The sequence below is a fragment of the Colletotrichum costaricense genome, assembly GCF_030867565.1.
Source record: "Colletotrichum costaricense strain IMI 309622 chromosome Unknown Scaffold_2.1, whole genome shotgun sequence".
NCBI classification, from domain to species: Eukaryota; Fungi; Ascomycota; class Sordariomycetes; order Glomerellales; family Glomerellaceae; genus Colletotrichum; species Colletotrichum costaricense.
Window position 1 is genome coordinate 2,940,197 of NW_026848231.1, and position 13,785 is coordinate 2,953,981.

A 13,785-nucleotide genomic window follows, 5' to 3' on the forward strand; every position below is an offset into this window, starting at 1 on the left:
TACATCTTCCTAGCGTGCGACCCTCGCTCGATGGACCACTGTCTTGTCGATCGAGGAGGGTCCCGAGGAGTCCTACGGGGATAGGAGGGGATGGATGGTTGGAATAACAGGGTCCAACGCATGTGGGAGTGTAATTGGCATCATGGCTCAGCCTGAAGTCGATCTGGATTCTTAAATACCCTTCGAACCCCTCAATCTCACCGAACGTGATTATAGCTTAGCATAATCTCATCATCATCTCATCTCAACTCATCTCACAACCAAAAACCACCTCCCGATCTTCACACATCATGTCTTACGGCGGCAACGACGACGTAAGTAGGATATCTATGCTATGCTTACTCCCAAAGCTGCCCTCACTAACACATCCCCAGTCCAACTACGGTTCCTCCCGCAGGGACAACGAGGACAGCTACGGCACCTCGGGAACCACCGGCGGCTTCGGCTCCTCCACCCGCGACAACGAGGATTCGTACGGCTCCTCGCGCCGTGACAACGACAACGACAACAGCTACGGCTCCTCCAACACGGGCCGCAGCGGCAACGACTCGAGCTATGGCTCGTCGACCCGTCGTGACAACGACACCTCGGACAGCTACGGCTCCTCGGGGCTGAGCTCGTCTCGCAGGGACAACGATACCTCGGACTCGTACGGCTCTTCTCGCCGCGACAACGACAATGACAACAGCTACGGCTCCTCCCGCAAGTCGGACAACGACACCTACGGCTCCGGCAACAAGACCTCGTCCTACGGAGACGACTCCACCTCCTCCAACCTCGCCGGCGCCGACTCCCTCTCATACGGCAACACCAGCTCCAGCCGCCGCGACAACGACAACTCGGACAGCTACGGCTCCTCCGGCAACACTGGATCCTACGGATCTTCCCGCAGGGACAACGACAACGATAACAGCTACGGCTCCTCCACCACCCGCCGTGACAACGACGACAGCTATGGATCGTCAGGTAAAACCGGCTCCTACGGCTCCTCCCGCAAGGATAACGAGGACAGCTACGGCTCCTCCGGTAACACTGGATCCTACGGCTCCTCCCGCAGGGACAACGACAACGACAACAGCTACGGATCGTCTGGCAACACGGGATCCTACGGTAGCAGTGGCAGGGACAACGACACCTCCGACTCGTACGGCAGCAGCAACAAGAGCGGCGGCGACAGCAAGGTCGGCAAGTTCCTCGAGAAGGCGGGTGATTTGCTCAACAGCGACAAGCTCGAGTCCAAGGGCCAGTCGAAGCGTGAGAACGCCGGGTACGGGAACAACAACGATGACTACTAGATGTTGCTAGTCTAGTAGCCCTGTCGTTGGTTTGTATCGGGATGTTTGACGTGGAAAATAGGACTTTGCCTTGAAGGGGATGCTTCTGATGCGGAAGCCCCTTTTCATCTTTCGATGATGATTATGTACCAGCGAGCTCTGAATGAGATATTAATACCATTTGAACACCACCTACCTATCATCTTATTCAACATTAACAAGTGACAAATAATAGTGTCTTTACATTGTTGTGCTCGATTATTCACGTCGGAAACATCATGCTTTTTCGGTTTCGCTGCTTGTTTGCGTCCCGCAAACTTCAGATCAAGCTGTGCCGAGCTGAGATCGACACCGGATTCTCTGGTGTTTAACGGAGCTTATTTGTTAATGAGTGATCCGATATTGATCCATATTTACACAGGTACCCTAGAAAGTGAAAGTCACAATCTGATAATGATGCTCCAATTTGAATGCTAATAATGCTACGCTATGGAAACACCTCGACCCATTCAAACCACCGCCCTCCCAAGAGACAGGAAGGGGACCAACAAAACTCACGTCAACTTCTTGGTAACCCTCACAAGCACAACCCCGTCCGTCAACCGTCCCTCGCAATCCATGAGATGCACAAACCTATACCCGGCCCTCAACCGATCCAACCGCACCGCCGCCCACGCAGCCAGATCATCCCGCCCAATCTCATCGTCCCTAACGGTGAACCTCACAAACGTCAGCGCCTCGACCACGCCCGGCACCCCCGCGAACTGCAAGCTCTCCCCTTTGAAATCCGGGTCGACGCCGCGGTTCGACTTGGTCTTGGCCTTGTACTCGCCCTCGCGCTCGCGGCCGTCGTCCTTGATGTGTGCGCCCGGGAGACGCTCCTCGGGGGACTCGACGTGGATCTCGACCTTGACGTAGGGCTTGAAGCCCGAGATGCGGGTGTCGCCTGGCGGGAGGGGCAGGTTCTGGGCTGCGAGGACGTCGATCTGGAGGTCGAGGGTTTTGTAGGTGATTTGCGGGGTGGTGGGCGAGGACGGGTCTGGGGTAGATCCGGTTTTGAGGCAACGGTATCCTGTGGATTGATGTTAGTATAAGATACTTGTAGAGATGATTAGGGAAAAAAGGATGACCAACCCTCAGGCTTCAAAACATAACCCTTGGTACCCGCAAACATGCCCTCGTTGAGCATCATCCCCTCATCCCAGTTCTGCCAGTTGAGCGCAACAATCTGGATGCCCCTGCGCCAGAAGACGGCCGCGTCGAGGTTGGACGACCCGATGCGCAGGCCCGACGGGTACGCGCGCATCAGGTAGTGCCGATTGTGGTGGAAGAGCGCGTCTCCCTGCTTCTCGTGCACCTCCATGACGCCCTTCTCCGACAGCGAGAAGATGTGCGTCGGCATCGAGGCCTCGGGCTGCGTGAGGGACTTGAAGGACACGCCGCGGGTGTAGACGCCCAGCCTGCTGAGCGCTTGGATGATTTTGGACGGTTTCGCCGCAGCCTTTTTGCTTTTTGGTGGTGGTGCCGGCGGCGTGGTCTTGCCGTCCTCCTCCGAGTCTTCGTCCTGCGCGCCAGTCACGCCAGAGCCCCCCGGCGGTGGTGCGTACTTGACTTTCACGAGGATCTTGCCCATTAGGTCCGCAGGCCGCGGCAGCTCGGGGGCGTCGACGTCCGGGGTGGGAACGAGCAGGCCAGCCCAGGTATCCTCCATGATCTTCACCATGATCTCCTGCTGCTCGGCGCTGCAGTGCACTTCGAGACTGACAATGAGGGGCGTGTCGGCCGAGTGGAAACCATAGTCGCGGATCGTCTCGCAGACATGCCGGAAGGGCACCTCCTTGGTGAGGGTGTAGCCGTGGAAGACCTGGGGTTCGATGGGGAACATCCTCGGCGAAGGGGTCTTTTGCAGCGGCGGTTGCTCCGTCCCGAGTGCCGTTTCCTTGGGGGTGGTTGAAGCGGCGGTGCTCTCCGCGGCAGAGGCGGTAGCCGTAGCCGTAGATGGAGCGGGAGCGGCAGTAGTGCCAGCTGACCGGGTGGTGGCCGTCTCCGTCGGCGGGCTCGTGGACTTTTCAATCCTCTCATCCATCTTCTTCCCCAACGAAGTCTTCTCCAGCCTACTCGCCAGCGACCCGGGCATCTTATCCCTGAGCATCGCAAGCTTGCTCCTCTTCTCCTTCTTCGGCTTCGCCTGCCCCGAAGCAGCAGCCGCGGCAACGACCTCCTCGTCACTGCTGCTCACCGACGTGCCATCCTCATTGTCCGAGTCGTCGCCGTCCCAGACGTCAATCTCGATACACCGGCACCCCCTCACCAGCACGTTCCTGTACGCGTCAGTGCTCGACTCGCTGTACAGCTGGTTTCCCGTCAGGTAGGTGTTGTGGCTGGAGCTGATAAAGTAGCTAGAGAGCGGGTACGACAGGTCCTCCTCGTGAACGGGTCTGGTAATGGCCGAGGCGGACGAGGTCATGTAGTTGAGGAAGCCGTTGAAGTCGAGTTCCTCTGGTGGTGATGCTGCTGCTCCTCCTGCTGCTGCTGCTTCAGATGTGTTGGCCGCCAGGCACTCGGGCGTCTCCTCGGCCTGGACGTTCTTCACAAACGAGGCAATCTGCTCCTTGTGCCACTTCTTGTCGTCCTGGCCGGCGTGGACGTTGAAGATCTTTGTCAGGTGCGGTATGACCGAGTCGCCGAGCGTCTTGACGGTGCGCTCCGTCTCGCTGGCACCGCCGCCGGCCTGGTATCGCAGCGAGGGCTTGGAAGGGTCCGATGTTGCGGAGACGATGGTGCCCTGGGGTAGGGGGGCTGCTGCCGGTGCTGTTGCCGCTGCCGGCGCTGTTGGTGCTGCTGCGTCCGCCATGATCTGTTTTTTTGTAGTGATGGCTTTGATAAGGCGGTGAAGAGGAGAGGCAGAGGAGAGGAGAGGTTCAAAAATAGTGATCAGGAATAAATTTGTGATGAACGGCGAGAAAACAAGAATAGTGAGACGATGGATGATGCAAGCTGAACCACGAGATACAATCCGCGTCTCGTGTCCCGGTATCAATCAGCCACTAGGCATAGGTAGCGCGAGCTTGTGATACTACAAAAAACGCAGAAAAAGTTTCCAGGTTGAGAGAGCTACAGGAGCTACGTAAGTCAAGCCAAAAGGCCAAGCTACTCTGACTAGGTACTCGGCTCGGTGTCCCGAAGGTCCTAATGTCAATATGTGGGCAGTACGTCAACCCGCGCCCCAAGCTTCCCCTTCCCCAGCAAAAAAGAGGTCCAGTCGTGGGTGATGATCCATGGGTAGGGGACCTAGGAAACGACTGCCATTCAATCTTGATTTTTGACCCGCTACGCCGCTTGGGCAAAAAATAGAAAATCCAGTTATGTTTCAGCTTGGCAAGGGGTGGGAACACGACCAGCCTAGACCTAAGTGGTTCTCCTTTCTCTTCTTCAGGGGGGCCGGTATAAAGCTCGCTCATGAACTGTGGTGAGCTGAGGCGTCCCGTCCAGTGACAGTCAGTCTCCTTTCCCCCCCTTCCCATGGATGCTGTGGGATGTCGTCACAGGGTTCTTTTTAGCGGTAAAGAAACAGCAAAACCTGGAGCCCAGAACCTCACCGCAAAGAAACCTGACCCCTTGGCGGCCCCCTGCCCCCATCCTCTTATCGATAGTGTCAACCCCGCCATATTACCTTACTAAGTTGAACCCCTCATTGTTGTTAGTGCCGGTTCTTTTCGTCTGCAACATTATCCCTGTATCGTTCAGCTCCAATCTCAAATTGGTGCCTATAGACTCAACGTAGTGACATGTACAGGTTACAACGATTTACGATGTCAATTAAAATTACATGAGAAATCTCCATTTCTATGATCGAGGCCTTGCAACTATGCTCAAAACCGTTCGAGCATAACCATGAGGGACGGGCCGCACCGGCTTCAGGGTGTGGGCCAAACTCATGCTCAGGCTCGCGTTCATCCTGGCTCACTTTATCTTTGAGATTCATGTGGTGCAGAGATACATATTGTCCAATCACTCGATTGCCAGCTCACTAATGCTAGCATTACACATGTGTATATGTATGTCGCTCAAATTTTGTTATCATATGGTTCGCTCATGAATGTCGTCAGGTCATAAGGCGTGATAGCGATAGTTTACACAAAATCCATCCACCATCTATATACTTACCTCTTCAGAATGTTAAAGTCGTCTCTCTCTCACAAATCCCTTTTCTCACATTGACACCACGAGACATGCCCATCGCCCATCATGGCCGTATGGGCGACGTGACCGAAGTCCAGGTATTCGCCTTGCTCATCGTCCGCTTCCTCATCATGGCCATGATATCCGCCTCCATGTGCTCAATATTCTTCTCCAGGTCGGCGTCCTCGACGCGGAACTGGCTCTCGCGCCGCCTGTCAAACACGATCCACCCGCCGACGATGAGAATCGTCAGAGGCACAGTGATGGCGAAGTACACCCACAACTCCTTCGAGATGACGGGGTCGGCGTCTACCCTGGCAGTCAGCAAACAACAAATACTTTTTGACGGGAACAACCTAGCCCTCCTATATCGAGATTGTTGTGTTTCTATTACAAGAAGGCCACACTACGTACCTTTGGCAAAGTCGAAGAACGTCATGCTGAAAACAGACGCGAGAAACGTGCCGGGAAGGAAAACGGCACCGAGTAGCGAAATCGTCTTCATCGCCGTGCTGTCTCGCTTACTCGCATGCGCAAGTCGTCGCTGCTCACCAGCCATTTGGAACTGAATCTTGGACTCTCGTTGGGAAAGCAGGTTATACAGCTGTCTCGATCGTCAGCATTCCCCTCGAAGAGCAACCGTATCCCAACGGCTCCCGGTTCCCAAAGAAGTAGGCAGGGAGCCAGGGTAGGGTGTTGATACAAACATACCGCACTACGCTGTATATGCAACCTCTCCAACGTCGTCGCCTGATAATTCTCAATTCCCGTCAACTTCAAGCTGTAAAACTGTAACCGCGCCACCATGCTCCGGTGGAGCTTATCAATCAGCGGCGTATCGTGCTCCTTGGGCACCTTCTCCTTGAACTTGACCAACCCGGCATCAATCTCCTTGACGATGGCCTGGTACGCCTGCGGCCGCTTCCAGAGAACCTGACTATGGCACTCGACGAGATCGCGGCTGATGGCGTCGACCTCGAGGTGCCCGTCCTGGCTGACGTACCCCTCCTCGTCCTCAATCTCGTTGCGCATGCTGACGGCGTGCTCCAGCTTGCGCAGCCAGTCGCGCGCGTCTCGCTGCTTCTGGTCCGTCGTCGACGACAGGTCGTGCGAGAGGATGATGATGGGGAGGAGCATCGGGTGGCCGGCCTGCTGGGCGCAAAAGGTGAGGTGCTGGATGGCGGCGACAATGTCGGAGCTTGGGGTGCCCTTGACGTAGCCCGACGTGATGCCGCTGCTGAAGCAGTGGGAGAGCATGAGCTCCCACCCGCGCGTCTTGCCCTTCTTCCGGACGTCGGACTTGCGGAAAATGATTTCTGGATAGCGGCATTAGTTGATTGGTGTTACTCCCTCGACTCAATGGGGAAAGGACAACACCAACGCAAAGTGGGATCCTCATCGTCCTGGTCATAGGCGCACCAGAAAAAGGGGCCGACGACGCTGGTACCCTCGATGGCTCTGAAGGGCAGTCGCATAGCCCGGACCATGGATTGGTATGCATCCGCAGTGAAGGAGATGGTGTGAGGCGTAAATGTGTCCTTGTGCTTGGCATTTTTTTGAAGCCTGGGATGGGTCAGTTTGAAGCTCTAATGTGAGCAAGATGGATGGATGGGGAATTGCGGACACCAATCGAATGCCATTGAGCAGTTTGACGCCCTCCTTCAGCTTCGGTGGCTCAAAAGCGCCCTGTCAGATTTACAGTGTTAGTAATAAACAGCTCTCACGAAGCTCAATCTCACTGAGCGTGAGCAACAATTACACGGTTTCCGTCCATACCCGGCGATGCAAGAAGTTATCAAACTCATCCATGGTCAAGGGATGCTCCTCGCACGAATTGTAAAAAGGGTCCTATCAATTGAGTTAGTCTACGACCATGAATGTCACAGCTGTGCCCGAGGCCCCCCATCCTGTTGTTTTCCTCGTTGGATGGGCGCATGATTGGCAACTCACCGAGTAGTTGAGAATCTCGACATAGTGCGTTGCCTCCGAGACTTGGCGGCACTTGCTGACATGTTCGCGGAACATGTAGTCGTCCATCTTGAACCAGTTGAACCAGTTGAGCCGTTACCCAGCCACGCTTCAGTGCAATTATTCCACGGGATGAGGGGGGGAAAGACAAATCAACAGCAAGGTACTCTCAGAAAGCGAAAAGGGAAATAAAATAAAAAGAGGTCTGGAGGCTCCTGCAGGTTGAGTTCATGGCTCCAGACCGGGCTCCTTTCATAAGCCGCGCCCAGCCCCGTGACTTTGCACCATGTCTGCTGCAAGAGAGCAGCAGCGGTGGTGGTCTTTTTCGGGGCCAGGTCCAGTCCGGCCCATGCAACAATCTGCACTCCAAAGTAACCCGCTTTGTAATTGGTCGAGTTTACAGCATCCGTACGGATACCACAACCTCGAATCCCCCGGTGAAATCGCTCACTGGATACACTCACCTTGCCACAGCTTGACAGCGCATGGTAACAAGGGCCAAAGGTAAGATTTCGGTGATTTGGGCGGGTTTCCTCATATCGCCTACCAAAGCTTGAAGCCTCAAGGCCCTCTCTGAACATCAGAATCAGGACTGGGCTAGTACTAAGGTCTCCTGAGCGATGGAGCCGACCCGACGACACTTTCGTCCCGCGGCCCCTGCCCCAATCCCCGCACCTCCACTCTGTCACCGCCAGAACGAACCGCTGTTTCTCTCTGCATTAACAGGCCCGGATAAGGGGCCCATTGGAGCTTGTTTGGACGCTTAGCTCACCCAAAGCGTGGGGGGAGGTGGGCGACTTCATAGAGCTGCCACGCTGCAAAGTACGTCCTCAAGATCGCCAATTCTTACCCACACGCCCAACTGAACCAAACATTGATAACTGCAGCATCACGCACATTCAACGGGAATGCAGAAACGCAGATCAGTATGCACGATGCTGCAGCAAAAGCTTCCGCTTACCCAAAAGGCATCGCGAATGTCGAGGTTTGTAGACCGGAAATCTTATGCACTTTTGCACATTTCTGGCCAATCTCCACCTCGCCGCCCTGGATATCTCCGTCTAGGCCCATCTCATTTGCCAAGGATTGCGACCGGCGGCCTCCATGGGTAGTACCGCGACACCTTAGAAATCGAAAGCTCTGCCGCCAAGCCAATTGGAATATAATCGTTGTTAGGTATTGATGTAACCAAGTGATACGGTGACAAGTCTGCTCTTCTTGCGCTTTGCCATCTTTCCAGGACCGTTCGAGCCTTCAACCCAATGCCCCCCCCCCCCCCTTTCGTTGCTGTCCTTACCTTTTTTGTTTTCCAAACCGTCGACCGGGCGCCCAAAGCACTGCAGACATCCCTATCGAGACTCTGGCTTCTTCTACCAGGTATCATATACTATTCAAACACTGCTCGTAGACCGAGGCCCACAAGTCCACCTTTGCTGGCAGCTCAACTCGTACTCAGGCGAGACATTAGAAGTCGGTAAAAAGATGGCCATATCTGGAGCATAGCGTTAGCAAAGGTCACATCTCACAAGCTCGAAAAGAGAACTCACTCGTCGTGTCCGGCTGAACCGTATCGTTCGGGGTCCTCGGGGTATCTGTCAAACTGGCTGGCATCACCGGCGCCTGCCTTGACCGGGGGAGTGTACGGCGCATCAATGTCCTTGCGAGCCAGCCTGTCCCATGTGACCTCGGTGAACCACGGGTGGTTCTTGACATCGTTTGGACCAGCGTACAGGTTACCCAACCGCTTGGTGAGATCCGCTGTGATCAGCTTCTCCAACAGATCCTGCGCATCCGGGTTGATATAGGCAGGGTATTTCACCTTGCCCTTGAGGATATTTTCGTAAATCTTCATTGGCGACCCGCTGTCCCAGAACGGTGTGTATCCGCACAGCATCTCGTATATCAAGATTCCCAGAGACCACCTAAAACCGGGGGGTTAGCAATTGTGAAAGGACTGCAACTTTTTGTGAAAAGTCCACCTTACCAATCTACGGATTTGTTGTAGCCCTTGTTCGAGACTACCTCGGGGGCCAGATAGTCTGGAGTACCACAAAGCGTCCATGTCTTGTCCGGCACTCGCTTGGCGAAACCAAAATCTGTTATCTTAAGGTGTCCATGCCGGTCGAGCAGCAGGTTCTCTGGCTTGAGATCTCTGTAGATGATGTTCCTCGAGTGCATATACTCGAGCGCTAACGTGACTTCGGCGGCGTAGAATTTCGCGACAGGGTTAGGAAAGCGCTGTGGAAAGGAATCAGCTGGGTTAGCTCGGGCCAGCAGGAATCAAAATCAATTAAGATTGCAACTTACCCCGGACTTTCTCAGCAGCGAGAACAGCTCACCACCTTCAACAAAGTCCATCACCATGTACAAGTTTTTCGAGTCCTGGAATGTGCCCCATAGCGTGATTAGGAACGGGTGTTTGACCTCGCCCAACATCTTCCTCTCGTCATTGGTGTGTTCGACCTGCTTCATCTTGACGACCTGCGCCTTCTTCAGCACCTTGACGGCATAGAAGCGCTGGTTGTGCTTGGACTGCACCAGGTGCACTCTTCCGAAACTACCAGTTCCCAACGTTCGCAAGATGTCAAAGTCGGTCAACGTATATTTCCCCTTGGTCTGACGGACCTGCTGGTCCGAGACCTGTTGTGGCATGCCGTGCTGCTGCTGCTGCTGTTGTTGCTGCTGCTGATGGCTCTGCTGTTGCTGCTGCTGCTGCTGATGTTGTGGCGGCTGGGGGGGGTGTAGCATCGACTGAGCTTGCTGCTGTTGAAGTCGCGCGGGATCGCTTCCGGGGCTCGGGTTCGGTTGGGAGGGTTGGGTCGGCTGGGCTAGGTAATTGTTGTTGGAGGTATGTCCGTTGTTCGAGCCGTCATGCTGAGTCGGATTGATGAGGTTGTTGATGCTTGGGAGGTTCTGTTGCGATCCACCTTGTTGATTGTAGTGCGGCTGGTGAGAGCCCGACTGGTTGGGTGGGTGGACAGTGACAGGATACATCTGCTGCTGCTTGGCCCCGTCGGAAGACGAGGTCAAATCCAAATCTTCCTGCTGCTTCAGTGCAGGCAGGGAAGGCGGCTGGGAGTTTGAGGAGAGAGACGATAAGGTAGTCGAGATGGAACTGTCGAAAGGCTTGGAGGAGGTAGGCGTTACCGGGCTGGTGGGTAGACTAGAGCCTTGAGAGTCTTGATTACCCTCCCTCGTCCGCTTTTTCTTGAGAAACCCGAGGGTAGGCATATGAAAGTCGGGGAAAGGACGAAGGGCTGCGTGCCCCGTGAGGAAATGGCGTAGAAGCGCAGGTCAAGGGCCCACGACGTTTGCAGTTGGATGATGGGGGAGGAACGGCCGCAAAGTGATTCGTCGCTCCAAGGGACAGCCCGGTTGCGCTGGTCGTGTCCTTTTTTGGGGGTGTGAGGTGAGCAGTGAATTGGCCGAAAGAGGAGCGCGGGGAAAGCTGTGCTTTTGCTTCTGTCCTGCTAAGGTACGCTTTCAAGTACAAGTGGAAAAGCTGCGCCTATTGTCGTTAGGAACAATGGGGCCAGGTTTGGCGCATACTTTTCGATCAAGGGGAAAAAGGTAAACCGGGATGGAAGGGAAGAGCGGGAAAGCTCTAACAGCATTCGATTCAAGGGGAAGAAACGTACAATTCTGAGAGTCCTTCAAAGTCAGGTACTACGAGCAGGGAGCAAGCACGCAGGTAAAGCAAACCCGTCCCAATTCAGTTGACCACGGAATGGCAATCGTAATTGGTATTTGGCCGACTTAAAAGCGAGAAAATCGGGAGCTTTCTATTTTCTTGGGAGGCTGCACCCAAAAAGTAGTGTGTAAGTTTACGCCGCAGATGGGAAGCTTAACCAATGAAGCAACCGAGTGCAGGGTCAAAGGGCGGGACAAGGCGGCACAGGTCCAGGGATAGAGGTTGTGAGAGAAGTGAGTGTAGTGTAGTGTAGTGTAGCCACAACAACAAAGGAGGAATCAAAGAGGGCGGATTTGAGGAGGAATTGTTGGAGACAGCTGGAATGGAGGGGGAAGGGCGGGGAGACGAACAGATGGATGATTCAAGCTGGCACACTGCTTCTTCTTCCAGGGGTCTGGTTGCGTCGTAACTTGTGGAAAGGTGACAAGACTCAAGACTCAAGAGGCAAGGCAAGGTGTAAGAAGGCAGGGCCTGGCAATGTGGGATGTATCCGGCCTGGTCTGATGTGGGATCTGGTCTTGCTTGGTCTTGGTGCGAGCAGGTGCTGGTCAGGTCGTTCGTTGTTGCTTTTTCCCTGGTCGGAAGTGACAGATGAATGGGCTCGAATGATAGCGGCGGCGGCTGCGTCTGCGTCCGCGTCTGAGGGTTTCGGGGACAAGGGCCCGCTGGATGAGTGAGCAAGGTGCGGGATCTCTTGCTTCGTCTGGGCGAATGGGTGAGCGGAGCAAGTGGTGACTGAGTCGTTGCGCGCACCGATAAATGGAGACAAGATGGGACCCAAAAGATTAAACGACGGCTCGTAGTGATCAATTGGGTTGTATCGGGGTCACCAAGAAGCTCGATTGAATGATGGTGTTTTTGGGCGTTTCGAGGGAAGCTAGGATTGAGGGATGAGGGAACCACAGGGACAGAGGATAAGGTGGGTAGAGGTAGAGAGAGAGGGGGACAAGGAAGGGAAGAGAAGAGAAAGAGAGAAAGAGGGAGGAGAAGGGCAGCCAGTGGAAGCTGAGGTCGATGATGATGTAGTAGCAAAAGGGTTAATCGGGAAGAGCAAAGAGCTACTGCAAGCTGCTGCGTACGGATGCCGGAGGGGGAGTGAGTAAGGCAAGGTAAGGTAGGTATGCTACCTACATACTACGAATACATAAGTGGGAAGGTAAGGTAAGGTTGAGCTTCTGCTGGCGGCGTCCGTGAAGGTGGACGTGAAAGTACCTACACATACGCAGTAAGTGAGCGGAGGCGGAAGTGGTTCAGTCTGGTTGACGCCCGCGTTTAGACGGGAACGGCGTGGGCAGGGAAGAGCATCGTAACCATTGGCAGGCCGAGTACGGCACCGTCCAATCGGTATCGAGATGGCACAGCCGAGGGCAGCACTCTACGAGCCCAGAGAGGGTCGAGAACAAGCTGGAAAGGACGGCCGATCCTGTTCCCAGTTCAGTCCATACCCCATAGCCATAGTGGCATAGGTACATTGTGCAAAAGGCCTGGCTGGGTTACAATAGGAAGGGAAGAGAGACACTGAGAGAGACAAGCGGGAGGCAGCGTGCATGCATAAGAGCTGATCTTGGACTCGGTTGAACGCGGGGCATCCAACATGGCATGTGTGTATGTCTAGCTATCTGTCTGGTCTGTCTGAGCTGTCCTTGGTTTCTCCATCTCTGTACCCGTATATCCGAGGATTGTTCACGTCAGTTTCAACTGGCCAAGAGAGATAGAAAGAGAGATAGAGAGAGAACAGTTGAAAGTCGTCGACTGGTACATGCTGTTCTTGCCCTGATGCCACGAACAAGGTACAAAGTGCAAATGGTGAGTCTCGCCTCTCCCCCACCAAGATCAAGCAAGGCGTACCGCAGCAATCGAGCAACAAGCCCAGTAGAGGTGGGGTAGGGGCAGGCCGAGTAACCCAACCTGAATCTCGACGGGGTCGTAGTGGCAGCAAACAGAGACAAGCTGCCGGGGCTGGCCAGCACGCTCGACATTGGACCGACGTTGAGACTGGATTCCAACCTGAATCGAGCGAGCAACTCTACCCAGCAACACCGGATACCTGACCTCTCTCTCTCTCTCACCAATCTCTGTGCTTTGGACGAGTGCGGAAGTCTACCTAAGTGCCAGTGCCCGTCGGGTACCTATCTGATGTATGCCACAGGGTGCTGTACATACATATATTACCTAAGCTGATGTTCCTACCTCAGATGCTGCAGTAGGTAAAGGTAGGTACCTCTCAGGAGGTACATGTCAAGGGAAGGCGGGGTGATATTCTGCCATGGAGCTCTTGCCTTCAGTTTGGTGTCATTTACCCCCATCCGGCCAGAGCAGCTGCCAGGTAAGGTATGTAGCTAGAGCGAATGACCCCTCACTCGAGGCGAATTGAAGGACCAGTGACGTGCCGTTGCCGACGACCTCACCTGAAATAGTGGGAAAGGGTCAGACGCAAGGTACCTTCCATTTTACCTTACCTTGGCCAGCCGCCAATCCAGGCACACCTGCCTCTACTATCATCGTACTGCCCCAATTGCTGTCAAACTGCGAGCCTCGATGGATTGACATTTGATTCCAATTCGTCTCCACCTCTCAAGTTCCCATCATCTTCACCAACTACCTCCCAATCCTTCCGCACTCGCCATCGATCGATCCCAAAGAACCACCCCCACGTCCACCACTAATCAC

The 13,785-nt window shown here is 54.6% G+C and overlaps 4 protein-coding genes across 4 annotated transcripts; 1 reads left to right on the forward strand and 3 right to left on the reverse strand.

Annotated features, from left to right (window-relative positions):
• Positions 1-290: 290 nt before the first annotated feature.
• On the forward strand, positions 291-1,295 carry CCOS01_02611 (mold-specific protein MS95; the record flags this gene model as incomplete). The annotated part of the gene is made up of 2 exons (XM_060450799.1): positions 291-314; positions 375-1,295. 2 exons carry the CDS (start codon positions 291-293, stop codon positions 1,293-1,295), a joined length of 945 nt encoding a protein of 314 aa, XP_060319449.1.
• A 533-nt stretch (positions 1,296-1,828) lies between these two features.
• Positions 1,829-4,128, reverse strand: CCOS01_02612 (phosphatidylinositol-specific phospholipase C; the record flags this gene model as incomplete). Its single annotated transcript, XM_060450800.1, has 2 exons — positions 1,829-2,346; positions 2,409-4,128. The coding sequence occupies 2 exons, from the start codon at positions 4,126-4,128 to the stop codon at positions 1,829-1,831; spliced, it is 2,238 nt and encodes a 745-aa protein (XP_060319450.1).
• A 1,392-nt stretch (positions 4,129-5,520) lies between these two features.
• On the reverse strand, positions 5,521-7,493 carry CCOS01_02613 (uncharacterized protein; the record flags this gene model as incomplete). The annotated part of the gene is made up of 7 exons (XM_060450801.1): positions 5,521-5,765; positions 5,871-6,060; positions 6,168-6,772; positions 6,838-7,019; positions 7,081-7,142; positions 7,233-7,304; positions 7,407-7,493. The coding sequence occupies 7 exons, from the start codon at positions 7,491-7,493 to the stop codon at positions 5,521-5,523; spliced, it is 1,443 nt and encodes a 480-aa protein (XP_060319451.1).
• Positions 7,494-8,888: 1,395 nt separating this feature from the next.
• On the reverse strand, positions 8,889-10,655 carry CCOS01_02614 (uncharacterized protein; the record flags this gene model as incomplete). Its single annotated transcript, XM_060450802.1, has 4 exons — positions 8,889-8,916; positions 8,972-9,346; positions 9,409-9,662; positions 9,732-10,655. The coding sequence occupies 4 exons, from the start codon at positions 10,653-10,655 to the stop codon at positions 8,889-8,891; spliced, it is 1,581 nt and encodes a 526-aa protein (XP_060319452.1).
• Between the last annotated feature and the right edge of the window lie 3,130 nt (positions 10,656-13,785).